General features: G+C 45.0%; 1 protein-coding gene and 1 long non-coding RNA gene across 3 annotated transcripts in view; one reads left to right on the top strand and one right to left on the bottom strand.

Annotated features, from left to right (window-relative positions):
* Nucleotides 1–734: 734 nt before the first annotated feature.
* Nucleotides 735–12,808, bottom strand: LOC133365549 (uncharacterized). Of its 2 annotated transcripts, none has more exons than XR_009758239.1 (4): nucleotides 11,540–12,808; nucleotides 7,788–7,945; nucleotides 7,602–7,678; nucleotides 735–849 (listed from the first exon to the last, which is right to left on the bottom strand). It is a non-coding gene; the product is annotated as an uncharacterized LOC133365549 (long non-coding RNA). The 2 variants fall into 2 exon arrangements; XR_009758238.1 differs by lacking the exon at nucleotides 735–849 and adding an exon at nucleotides 2,534–2,662.
* The window catches only part of EEPD1 (endonuclease/exonuclease/phosphatase family domain containing 1), a 60,403-nt gene continuing 58,317 nt past the window's right edge, over nucleotides 11,741–13,826 (top strand). Inside the window, exon 1 of the mRNA XM_061587606.1 lies at nucleotides 11,741–13,697. Within this exon, the coding sequence (XP_061443590.1) occupies nucleotides 12,847–13,697 (851 nt within the window). The 5' untranslated portion in view covers nucleotides 11,741–12,846. The remainder of the gene's footprint in view (nucleotides 13,698–13,826) is intronic.

The following is a 13,826-nucleotide window of genomic DNA, read 5'->3' as shown; positions in this document are numbered from 1 at the left end:
CTAGCACTGACAATTACATAATCCAGGAGATACCAGTGTTTCAACCCACTCACTGGATCATCACCTTGTAGTGATGAGTGAGCTTGAGTGTTCCAACGAGCCCTGTGAGCGATGCCATCAGTAATGTACTCCCAGCAGGGTCACCCATGGCAGTAAGGTCGAGGGAGAGGAACCAGACAAAGAACAATCCAAGAATGTCCTCAACAGCAGAACAGGTGGAGGATAACAATGTATATGTTACAATGTCTGTGAAGGCGGATGAAGTCTGCAGCAGATAAAAGACTTCCAATCATCATGGTATCCATGCCATTGGGTCAAAGCCTTTTTCTATCACGATTGTGTGTTGATTGTTGTGTGCCAATCTCCCCACATAAAACAAATTCACACACAGGTGTCTTCCAACCAAAATAAAACAAAACAGAAGTCCCACGGTGATCAGCAAATGGCGCCTGGGGCAGGACTGTGAAATCCGGAAGCCCTTAGTCATGGACTGGCACATGGGCAGTAGATACAGATTCAGCCATCCTGGCTCAAGGACCGAGGCAGTTGAGTAGTTCAGCAGCTATATCGACGACTGAGTAGTCCTATTCAGGATCCACTCTGCTCACCCTGTATGGGGAGGGGTCTAGAAAAGGTGCCCTAAACATAATCTGCTTCATCTCTCCCTGACGGGATTACCAGGTCCAGTGAGGTCCCCACTTAGCAGTCACAAAAGACAATTGAATTTTGGAACATGGAATATACGGACATTGCTGGACAATGCAGATAGTGAACATCCTGAACGCAGGACTGGCATCATTGCGAGGGAGGTGAGACGTTTTAATATTGACATAGCAGCACTCCAAGAAACTTGAAGAACAGGAGAAGGACAAGTGAAGGAAGAAAAACAAGGTTATACCTTCTTCTGGAAAGGACTGCCTGAACAAAAATGATGGAGTTGGCTTTGCAATTAAAAATAATCTGGTGAAGTTTTTGTCAGAAGTTCCTGTTGGCATTAATGAACGGCTCTCAACTCTCTGGTTAAAACTTGCCCCAAATCAGCAGGGAACTATTATAAGTGCTTATGCGCCAACATTAGATGCCGATGAAGACATCAAGGAAAAAGTTTATACCCAGCTGGACACCATCTTATCAGAGATACCTAAGGAGGATAAAATTATCCTTCTGGGCTATTTCAGTGCAAGAGTTGGGCATGATTTCGATTTATGGCCAGAAACCATTGGGAAAGAAGGAGTTGGCAGTAGCAACCTGAATGGAATTCTGACTAAATGTGCAGAGCATAATCTTGTTATTACAAACACACTCTTTCACCAGAAAGATAAATTTAAAATACCATGGAACCACCCTCGGTTGAAACACTGGCATCTCCTGAGAACTATTACAACTGTTCGGAGAGCATTTATGTCTGGAAATGAGTTTCCCACATTTCTTTGTCAGCTGCTCAAAATTAGGTACGAAACAGACTTACTGAGGTCATAAGAGATGCAATGCGGTGTCTCTTGCAAGCAGCTCAAGCAATGGGATTCATGTAGGCACCGCATTTATGTGATAGCACTTTCCTCAGCTTGCAGGTTGGTTGCTGTATCACAAAATGAGGAGCATGGGATGGGTTCCCATGGGGAGGGCTTTCCCCTTTTCCCACTCCTAGATCAGGGGTGGGGAACCTCAGGCTCAGAGGCTGAATGTAGCCCTCCAGGCCTCTCTGTCTGGCCCTCAGGACTCTACCTAGGCCATGCCTCTCAATAGCCCTGCTCTACACTTTACTCAAGCGCTTTAACCTGGCTGGAATTTGTCCTTGAACTATAATAATGCCATTTGCTTTTCTCGTTAGAAGACTGAGAAATGTGTGTGAGAGTGGGATGTAGAAGCATCTGTTTTTTGCATGGCTAAAATGTAACCTACTATACAAAAATAGGAGTCGTTTCTCTGGTTCTGCCCATTTTTACATCTGGCCCCACCTCCCACTGGTATATGGCCCCAGAAGGTTGCCCATGAGGTAATGTGGCCCTCGGGCTGAAAAAATCTCTCCATTCCTGCCATAGAAAGTCAGCTGTGTTCTTTCTATAGCTCATGCGGTACAGAAAAGCATTTACATTGGCGAAGTTCGACGTGCTCCCATCTGCTCTTTTAGAGGGCAGATATCGGGGAGTTCCCCGTACGAAGCGATTATGCCCCTGTGGGATGGGACAAATTGAAACAGTAACCCATGTACTCTTAATCTGCCCTTTTTATCATGATCTCCGTCTCCTGCATATAACTCCAATAATCAACTTGATTCCTGGCCGGGACCTTTCCTTTTACACCACCTATCTTCTATCGGATCAATTTACTCAAATCACGTGTAGTGTTGCAAGATTCTGTGCTATGGCAATCATCCATCGCAGAACATTGTTAGCCCAACTGCCTATACAGCCATGATTATAGTTAGCAAATGTACGATTTTTAACCAGTTTTATATGATGTTTGATATTGTATACTGGTCTATGACCGCAAGAATAAATTCAAATTCAAATTCAAAATTCTATAGCTCATGCGAATCTCCCACCAGCACAAGTATCCAAAGTGCTGACTCAGCATTCTTAATCCTTTGAATTAACAAGCAGCTACAGCAATGCCGCTATAATCATGAGGAGCCCTGAAGATCTTGGCTGTTGTAGAAAATCTGGGGGAGAGATGAGGAGAGAGGCAAATTTAGGAAATTTTTATATTGTGCCCTTGTCCCCAATGCAGCAGCAGTAGGATAGTATCTAAGGCCCTCCTCCGGGTACCAACTCACCAGGATGCCCGGAGGATTGTTACTAGATCTAGGGCCTTTTCTGTGGTGGCCCCCGAACTGTGGAACAGCTTACCAGAGGAGATACGCCTGGCGCCTACGGTTCTTTCTTTTAGGCGCCAGGTTAAGACCTGGCTATACTCCCAGGCATTTTAATGTCCAATGTTTTTATGTTTAATGTTTTAGTTTAATTTTGTTGCTCTTTGTTACTGATTTTATTCTAATATTGTATTTTAATCTTGTTTTGTACACCACCCAGAGAGCTATTAGCTATGGGCGGTTTAGAAATGAAATAAATAAATAAATAAATAGTGACACTGCTTTAAAATGATACACTGTACATAGGCCTCCTAAAGCCGTTGCTCTGGGGATGGTGCCACCTTAAAGAAGATAGTTGTGATGAGATTACTGGCTTAAGAACAATCAAATCTTTGTAAACTCCACAGCACTTGCTGAGTATTACAACTAATAAATGGGACTCTGATTGGATGGTTGAGGCATCTGACAAAATGAACTCTACTCCGCGGAAGCTTGTGCCATCATCAGTTGGTTAGTCTTTAAGGCACCACAAGACTCTTTGTTGTTTTGTTGTTTTTGATAGCTGGGTTTATCTCTAAAGCTACTTTTGTTGTTATTTTCACAATATAGCTGGAGATAATATTACAGTACTCTAGTGTGGATTGTGGAATTAATTGAATGTAGCTTGTGGACACTTCTTATCATTGTGGAATACTTAATGGCTCCTTTAAACTTCTTCTGTCTTATATAATACTGCTAAGGACTGGAAAAAGGTTTAAGAAGTGCATCAGTTTCTGAGAACTACTTGGTCAGCTGATAAGCCAGATCAACAGAAAATGAGCATTTTTACTGAATTTTGCTGTGCCTTAGCTGTCTTTTCATCTCCTTTGAGCTGTCTTTTCAGCAGAAAGTCAGCTATTATTTTAGTTGTGACATTTGAGGAGCTTTGCCTACCAATGAATAATGAAGCCGCTAAAAGAACTTTCCCAATCCCCTTGCATTAGTGGTTGTAGGAGATGCGTTTGTGTCACCACGCATATTCCTGGTCTGCACAGGAATTAGTGACTGCTTCAAGATAGTGTAATTTTTTCCAAGATCGTGCTTTCTTTCTTTCTTTCTTTCTTTCTTTCTTTCTTTCTTTCTTTCTTTCTTTCTTTCTTTCTTGATTGATTGATTGATTGATTGATTGATTACACTTGTATACCGCCCCATAGCCGAAGCTCTCTGGGCGGTTTACAGCAATCAAAAACATTAAAACAAATATACAATTTAAAACACATATTTTAAAAACAATTTAAAACACATGCTAAAATGCCTGGGAGAAGAGGAAAGTCTTGACCTGGCGCCGAAAAAATTAAAAGTGTTGGCACCAGGCGCACCTCGTCAATAAGATCATTCCATAATTTGGGGGCCACCACTGAGAAGGCCCTCTCCCTTGTTGCCACCCTCCGAGCTTCCCACAGAGTAGGCACCCGGAGGAGGGCCTTTGATCTTGAACGTAGTGTACGGGTGGGTTCGTATCGAGAGAGGCGTTCCATCAGGTATTGTGGTCTCAAGCTGTGTAAGGCTTTATAGGTCAAAACCAGCACCTTGAATCGAGCTTGGAAACATAAAGGCAGCGAGTGCAAGCGGGCCGCAATCGGTTTTATATGTTCAGACCGTCTGGTCCCTGTTACCAATCTGGCCGCTGCATTTTGCACAAGCTGTAGTTTCCGAACCGTTTTCAAAGGCAGCCCCATGTAAAGTGCATTGCAGTAATCTAATTTGGAGGTTACCAGAGCATGGACAACTGAAGCCAGGTTATCCCTGTCCAGATAGGGATGTAGTTGGGCCACCAACCGAAGTTGGTAGAAGGCATTCCGTGCCACTGAAGCTACCTGAGCCTCAAGTGACAAAGATGGTTCTAGGAGAACCCCCAAGCTATGAACCTGCTCCTTCAGGGGGAGTGCAACCCCATCCAGGACAGGTTGGATATCCACCATCCAGTCAGAAGAACCACCCACTAGCAGCATCTCAGTCTTGTCTGGATTGAGCCTCAGTTTATTAGCCCTCATCCAGTCCATTGTCGCAGCCAGGCACCGGTTCAGCACATTGACAGCCTCACCTGAAGAAGATGAAAAGGAGAAATAGAACTGCGTGTCATCAGCATACTGATGGCAACGCACTCCAAAGCTCCGGATGACAGCACCCAACGGTTTCATGTAGATGTTGAACAGCATGGGGGACAGAACTGACCCCTGCGGAACCCCATACTGGAGAGTCAAGGGTGCCGACTAATGTTCCCCAAGCACCACCTTCTGGAGGCGACCTGCCAAGTAGGAGTGGAACCACCGCAATGCAGTACCTCCCACTCCCAACTCAGCCAGTCTCCCCAGAAGGATACCATGGTCGATGGTATCGAAAGCCGCTGAGAGATCAAGGAGAATCAACAGAGTCACACTCCCCCTGTCTTTCTCCCAACAAAGGTCATCATACAAGGCGACCAAGGCTGTTTCCATGCCAAAACCAGGCCTGAAACCCGACTGAAATGGATCCAGATAATCGGTCTCATCCAAGAGTGTCTGGAGCTGGCCTGCAACCACTCGTTCCAGGACCTTGCCCAGGAATGGAACATTTGCTACCGGCCTATAGTTATTAAGATTTTCTGGGTCCAGGGAGGGCCTCTTCAGGAGTGGTCTCACTACTGCCTCTTTCAGGCAGCCAGGGACCACCCCCTCTGGCAGAGAGGCTGGTGCGGACCAGGGAGAGGGCTTTTTCGATCGTGGCCCCCACCCTCTGGAACTTGCTTCCCTTTGACCTTTGGCATGCCCCCTCCCTGATGACCTTTTGCCGCGCCTTAAAAACCTGGCTTTTCAGGCAGGCCTATGGGATCTCTGGAGTGGGTTAGGTTTTATACTGTATCAGTGTAGGATTTTTTTTAGATGATATGATATTAATACTGTGATTGTTATGAATATGTTGATATTGTATTTTATATTGTGTACGTCGCCCAGAGTGTCCGTTAAGTCGGACAGATGGGCGACTAATAAATAAAATTTTATTATTATTATTATTATTATTAATCACTTCCCTGGCCCAGCTGGCTGTTCCATCCCTGCTAGCTTTTATTAGCCAAGAAGGGCAAGGATCCAACACAGAAGTGGTTGCACGAACCTGTCCAAGCGCCTTGTCAACGTCCTCAAGCTGCACCAACTGAAACTCATCCAAGAAATTGGGACAAGGCTGTATTCTGGATACCTCTCTTGATTCACCTGCTATAACACTGGAGTCTAAGTCCTGGCGGATGCTAAAGATTTTATCCTGGAAGTGCCTAGCAAATTCATTACAGTGGGCCTCAGATGGTTCTACCATGTCCCTGGGGCCAGAGTGTAATAGCCCCCGGACAATTCTGAAGAGCTCTGCTGGGCGGCAGATTGATGATTTGATAGTGGCAGCAAAATATTATTTTTTGGCTGCCCTCACTGCCCCTAAATACAGCTTACCATAGGCACTTACCAGTGTATAATTGCATCCACTAGGAGTTCGCCTCCATCTGCACTCAAGCAATGAGTGAATCAGAATCTGAATCTGAAGGTCAGCCCCTCTGAGTACTGTCCGCCCCATATCCACCCCATTGCCAACCCAGAGGCAAGAAAACCATGTGAAGGAAACAGCAACCGTGGCAGCACATTATTGGGAGGGGGGGATAGAAATGCAGCCCTCCACCTCTGACTCACAAAATACACTTCCAAGAAATCTACTCTGCTACAGACTCTACTATAGCAACAACTCTAGCATTTATCTCTTTTAAGTCAGGCTTCCTTAGGACGAGGAAGTTCCCCAACTAGAGCACAGTGACTGAGAAGATCCTGCTTCCAAAACAGTGCAGCTACTATCACATCTGATTGCTTGATATTCCCCAAATCCCACTGATAGGGACACGTGTATAGTTCTCATGGTGGAAGATAACTATCAAATGTGAAACAAGTGAGATTTAAGCCAATAATAGTTAGGAATTCAGTTATGTGTCTTAACAAAACAGCCAGATAGTTAGGGCCATTAAATATATATCCTGACTTACTGTTGTTCTAATAGACCAGGAATAGAGAACCTTCTGGGCAACGTTTGGGGGCCACATTCCCCAGTGGTGGACAGGACCAGAGGCAAAAGTGGGCCGAGCACAAATGTGAATGTTACCCTTGTTCAGTTGTCTAGCTTCTACACGCACACTTCCTCTACCCTCCATCCAGAGAAGCAAGAACCATTATCAGAGTTCAAGAACACATTCCAGCCAGGGAAAAACAATCAAGGAGCATACAAACACGGCTGGTAAGGGGTGTGGCTGTGGAGGGGGTATGGCCTGAGAAGAGTCCCAAGGGCCAAATAGAAAGGCCCTACAATTTTTACAGTTGTGCTTAACGTCCCAGATATGCGGCATCTAGCACAATAAAGTGCAGATCCTACATAGAGACATCAAGATATAAATCTAATGAATAGGGATCCATAGCTATTTATGGAGATCGAGGGGCTGTCTTTGCTATCCTAATTTATGTTTTGCCAAGTTCCTGGAAAACATGTTAATTTCTAAACCATGGTGCTCACTGTGTGGCTTCAAACTACCAATAGACCTCCAAGGGCTGCTGTAGAAATGCCGGAACTGCACAAAATGCCCCCCAGTATTTAAGTTCAATCCCCTGGTGAAAAGAATACTTAATGCAACTAGCATTTAGCATTCAGAATGATATTAATTAGCTTGTATCTACTCTGTGCTTTGAAAATGCAGAGCATTATACAATAAATGTTAAATGTTACAACTCATTTTCCCACTCACTTTTTCTTTCCTTCTGTACATTTTCTGAAAGAACGCCAAGAGAATTTTTGTAATTTTGTTGTAGTTTGGCAAAGGACCTGAAAAGGAAATGTGTAATGAAATTATACTCTTCATCTCTGAGCATCCAGAGAAGAAAGATAAGGACACCAGATCCTACTGCAGTTCTTAACAAACAGGAAACCTCACCTGGAATTTCTTTGTAAGGTGCAAAGGGGCCGGAGGGAGTCAGCTGCAAGCTCATGATTTCTTTGCAGTGTGACACCGTATTCACATGGATGATGGCGCCCATTCAAAAAAATCACCCTGGAATGACTTCACCACATCAGATGTTAATCTGGATGCACCTGTTGATAATAATGATTATATATCTTCTGCACCCTACTCTTTGTCCAAGAAGCTCAGGGCACCACATGTGAGGTTATCCCGTTTTATTATTACAACAGGTGCAGTAGGTTAGGCAGACAATGGGTTGCCCAAAGCTACTCAGTTATCTTCAGAGCTGAATCTAAGAATGAAGATGTCATATTTTCAGAGCACTTGGGCTGATTTGGAAGCACCTTGTTGTATTCAATTCCAGTGTATCTCTCTCTTTTTTAGGGCTGTCCAGCTCTGAAAATAAAATAAAATGGTTCATTCAATTCACACCACAAAGCAGCACTTGGCTGGTGCCTATGATGTCACTAAGAAACCATACAGTGAAATCACATAATTTTATATTCTGGATTTAATGGTCTTATGGGGGCCCCTCTTTAGATGGTAGTGTGTAAATTCAAAATGTAGTTAGCCAACCCTACATTGGATGGCCCTCCTGTTCATTCTGCTGAGTGGGGCTCTAGATTTCTGCCCTTATGGCACCACTGGAGACTGATGACTGAGCCAGTATCTGATTTGCTGGTACGTCTGTCACTGGAATTGCAAAGCTGGGAATAAGCCAGGCTCATACCATGACTGAAAGACCTGCTGGGAACCCTATCTTCTAGTGCACCTGCTTTGAAGTCAGTATTCATGACAGCACTTCCTTTCCATTCCCTATCCCTATCATCTGTTGCCATTAGATAATAAGCCACTGTGAATGATTCCTTTGTTTTTGTGGTTTTAAGCTTGTACGGTGCCTAATGCAACATTAGGCACTTCCTAAACAAACAGGATCATCGTGCTGATTCTGTTACTCAGTGGAGCAGAGAGGAGCCTCAAGATATGCTTGTACTGATTAGCACTTGATTCCCAATTTACATCAATTTATAACTAATGTAGCATTAATGGACTGGATGGGAGCTAACAAACTGAGGCTCAATCCAGACAAGACTGAGATGCTGCTCGTGGATGGTTTCTCTGACCAGGTGGTGGATATATACCCTGTCCTGGATGGGGTTACACTCCCCTTAAAGGAGGGGGTTCGTAGTCTGGGAGTTTTCTTAGATCCTTCCCTGTCACTTGAGGCTCAAGTGGCCTCAGTGGCTCGGAACGCGTTCTACCAACTTCAGTTGGTAGCCCAGCTACGTCCCTAGCTGAGCAGAGGGGACCTTACATCAGTTGTACATGCTCTGGTAACCTCGCGATTAGACTACTGCAATGCGCTCTACGTTGGGCTGCCTTTGAAGACAGTTCAGAAGTTACAGCTTGTCCAAAATGCGGCGGCCAGATTAACAACGAGGACCAAGAGGTCGGAACACATAACACCTGTTCTGGCTCGCTTACATTGGCTGCCAATATGCTTCCGGGCCAGATTCAAAGTGTTGGTTTTAACCTATAAAGCCCTATACGGCGCGGGACCACACTACTTGTCGGAACGCCTCTCCCGATATGAACCTGCCCAGACATTGCGCTCTACAGCGAAGGCCCTCCTCCGAGTCCCGACTCATAGAGAGGCTCGGAGGGTGGTGACAAGAACTAGGGCCTTCTCAGTGGTGGCCCCCGAACTCTGGAATAGTCTCCCCGCTGAGGTGCGTATGGCGCCGACGCTGCTGTCTTTTCGGCGCCAGCTTAAGACCTGCCTCTTTTCTATGGCGTTTTAATTTAAATTTTAAAAAATTATGTAATCTGATTTTTGCACTTTATACGTTTTTGTAATATTTATTATGCACTTTTTATGAGATGTATTTTGTATTTTCTGTTGTACACCGCCCAGAGAGCTATTGCTAGTCGGGCGGTATAAAAATCTAATAAATAAATAAATAAATAAAATTAATAAGTCACCAAAAGATAATTAACTGACAATTTAGCTAGGTTCTAAGCATCCCAGGGGTACCAGCAATACTGTATGGTGGCGATTTGGGGATAGGGAGTAGGTTATTTTGTTTTCCAACATGGCTGCTAACACACTTATTCTTATCTTATGGAATGCTTTTGCTCTACAATGTCCCACCAAGCTAAACCTAACTGACCAGACATGTATTGTGACCAACCAGGTTGTTGACAGGTCAATGCTCCTGTTTCTGTAAAACCAAAAGGTTTCTTTTGCTTCTGGCAAATAGGGATGGAAAGATCTGTCAATTTCAGTTCTCTCAGTTTCTCATTTTTCCAATCTTAAATTCAGTTCTCCACATTTCTGCAGCAGTTTGCTTTGAAAAAAACCTTATGAAATTTCTTCAGCATTTCAGTGTGAATTTCTCCTAATAAACAACATTTTGTATGCAGTTTTGACTAATGTACATATTTTTGCAAGCAATTTCTCCTAATGAACTGCATATTTGTATGTTGTTTTCTCTATTTATTTTTACACACTCTTTCCCCTAATATGTGCATTTTTGGAGAATGGCATTGCAAAAATTCAGATAAGTATGGATTTCAAAGGATAGCTCTGTTTCATTTCTTAGATTGTTTCAGAAATTGTAAATTTGATAAACTTGGCTTTAAATGCAAACTGAATCAAATTTCTTCCACCTTCCTACTGGCAAGCCACAATGCATTGTTGATGGGCGGTGTTTGCTTGATATGTCAGAAATTGTGTAGGCTTGTTGTATGGGACTGACAGTTTTCTTAATGCAAAATAAACACTGGGGATATGTACATGTGTGTGTAAAGTGTGTGTGGAGTGTAGTTTCCTCAAGTGACAGTGAGAAGGGAATGCACTCTGATGAATGTTTCCTGCCGAATTATTTCCATTGCAATATCTGAACAGCAAAAAGACCTGCTCCAGCCACTGAAAAAAGTTATTTCTGCAGAACCAAGCTGCTACTGGAAACCATGCTATTCCCTTCTGCTCAGGATAGGGATGGGGAGAAATTTCATCCAGTTGTCAAGGAGAGCCTACCTAATCCATACTTTCTGAAAGTTATTGTTGAGCTTTAGACAGAAAAATTGAAAAGAAAATTTGTTGTGAAAATTCATTTGATGATCATTAATATGAAATCTTCTTAAAAAGGGGGACTTGCATGACATTTGTCTTCTGTGCAAATGATGATAACTGTTGGGTTGGAAACAAACAAATCTTTAGGGTGCTGTCACAGCCAAGCATAAATTCTCATGGACATTACAACTTCCCACATGGACTTGGTGTTGAGCTGCAACTTGTGAATGCAGAGTAAAGTGACATATGCTTGGGAGGCAATTATTTGTGGATATCTGTCAGTGAATTTTCACATGTTATGTTGGTCATCTTATGTTGGCCAGAGGTCATTTCCCAGAAAACCTTTTTTACCCAGTTTCCAATAAATATTACAAGTTTGACAGTTGCCCATGAAACATTAGCTCTTTGGGTATATGGCTGCAGATGGATTTTTAAAAATTATTCGTACTTTTAGAGAATTACAATTTCCAAGACACCTATATATTATTGAGGTTGCAAAACTGTTACGTCGATCACATATTTTAAAACACAACAAAAAGAAAACATTTACAAGTCCTGTGGCATACTTTTCCTTATTATCTTTGTAGAGAAGATCAATCCACTTAACAAACGAACAGTTTAACGTTACTTGGAGTTCAAATAATATTACCTAAAAAACACAAAATGTGGTGTAAAGAAGACAGGTTCTTTAAGGTGCAACAGTCCCGCGGGGCGTAGAATGGCTGAGATGGTCAGAGAGAGAAGGTGCTCCTGAGGAACAGTCACGTGTGTAGCGAAGAAGAAGAAAGCGGTGGGTGGCACTGGGAGATTCGGCTTCTTCCTTTCGCAGCTGGGCGTTCGGCGACTTTCATCTCGCAAGGCATCCGCCCCAGCACCTCCAGCTACAGCTCTCGCAGCCGCGGCGCGGGCAGCTCAGGCCCCGCCTCCGCTGTGCAGAGAGGGCGGGCCGACCGGCAGGTCACTGCCACCGCCGCTGCGCTCGCCCGATCCCTGCTAATAATTCGGGCAAGCCGGCGGAGGGAGCGGAAGGCTGCTAGCTCCGGAGGCTGGGTGCAGGGGGCGCTACTCTCTCCCGCAGGCAGAGGGCAGCTTCGAGTGCAGGCGCTGAGATTCCCAGTGCAGGGAAGCGGGCCGGCAGAAGCGGCACCTAACGAGAGCCCCCCACGGTGGGCGGGCTGAGCTGTAGGAGCCAGCCGGAGGACGGCGATTGTTGTTCGGTGCTTCCCTTCCGATCCCTCCCCCCCTCTTCTTCCTGGCTTTGCAAAAGCAACACGGTTGGGAAATCAACTAGCAGAGGAAGGAAAGAATCCCACGTGGGAGGAGGACGAACGGCAACTAGAAAAGGAACCGCGCAACCCACCCGAGGCTCGGATGCAGTCCCAGCGAGATGCTCCAGTAAGAACGGCTTTTTGCAGGAGACCGCCGCGCTGCGTTTTGACGCCCCCGCCGCGCTGCAGCCTTTCCGGGAGGTTCCTTCTGTCTCGTCCCCTCTCAAATGTGGGGCACTTTCCCACCCTGGCGGAAACTAGGGGGACCAGAAACGCTTTCTCCCCGTAGAAAAAAAGAGAAAGGGGAGGCTTCTTGACGAGCAGGTTTTGTGGCTGCCCTTCTGTACTGCATGCATATCTGTGTGTTTAGAATATTTTTAACTTTCCCCTCGGCTTGGCTGCTGAAGAGCCGTTCACAAGCCAGCTCATATCCCGGCCGCTGCCAAGTTTGATTTTAAGCCAGGTGTTTCCCTCACATGATGAAAGATTTTGTTGTCCGCTTTTTCAGTGAAACGCTTTACCTTTTCTTCTTCTGAAGTTGCCTGTATAGTTGTTATTTCAACTTGAAGAGAACCCTGGACGGTGGCGAGCTCCTATTTACTGTGAATAGGAGCTATCCTGTTAGAGCTACACAACTCGCCCAAGTGAGGGTAGATTATTGCACTGCTGCTAAAACAGACAGACAAATATGGGGGGTAACCTTGGCTGTCACCGTTCCATCCCCAGAGACCCTTCGGACCTGTGTCACAATCGTAAATTTAGTGCGGCTTGCAACTTTAGCAACATCCTTGTGAACCACGAGAGGCTAAATATCAACACGGCCACGGAGGAGGAGCTCATGACTCTCCCTGGAGTCACTAGGATGGTTGCCCAAAACATTGTGGAATATCGTGAGTATATTGGTGGCTTCAAGAAAGTGGAGGATTTGGCCCTGGTGAGCGGAGTTGGAGCCGCCAAGCTGGAGCAGGTGAAGTTTGAGATATGTGTGAGCAGCAAAGGAAACTCTGCGCAGCACTCGCCCAGCTCTTTAAGGAAGGACCAGAACCTTGACCACCTTTCTGCTGCTAAGATCAATATTAACACGGCCACCCCTGCTCAGCTCATGAGCATCCGTGGAATCACCGAGAAAATAGCTAACAGCATTGTAGAGTACCGCAAGGAGCATGGGCCCTTTAAGAACATTGAGGACTTGGTCAAGATGGACTGTATTAACTCTTCATTTTTGGACAAAATCCGACATCAGATCTTTGCAGAGCGGTCGAGGCCCCCTTCTATGAATACCAACGGTGGCCTCAATTTCACTGTCAAGCCTCACCCGAGCCCCACCTCGCTAAGCCTCCAGAGTGAAGATTTGGACTTGCCACCTGGGGGGCCAACTCAGATAATCTCCACACGGCCCACTGTGGAAATATTTGGTGGGGTGAGGGATGGGAAGCCTGTGCTGAGGCTGGCCACTTGGAATCTGCAATGCTGCTCTGTTGAAAAAGCTAACAATCCTGGTGTACGAGAGGTGGTGTGCATGACACTGCTAGAGAACAGGTATGGGGTGCCAATGAGACTTCTCGTGCGGTACCTACAGATATTTATCCATTTCCTATTTTGTCCATTGTTTATTGCTTTAGTTCTGATTTAGTTCTGCATATCCATCCTAATATTAAATTTGCACCT

This window comes from Rhineura floridana, chromosome 10, assembly GCF_030035675.1.
Source record: "Rhineura floridana isolate rRhiFlo1 chromosome 10, rRhiFlo1.hap2, whole genome shotgun sequence".
Taxonomy (NCBI): domain Eukaryota; kingdom Metazoa; phylum Chordata; class Lepidosauria; order Squamata; family Rhineuridae; genus Rhineura; species Rhineura floridana.
This window is presented reverse-complemented; position numbering and strand designations above follow the sequence as displayed.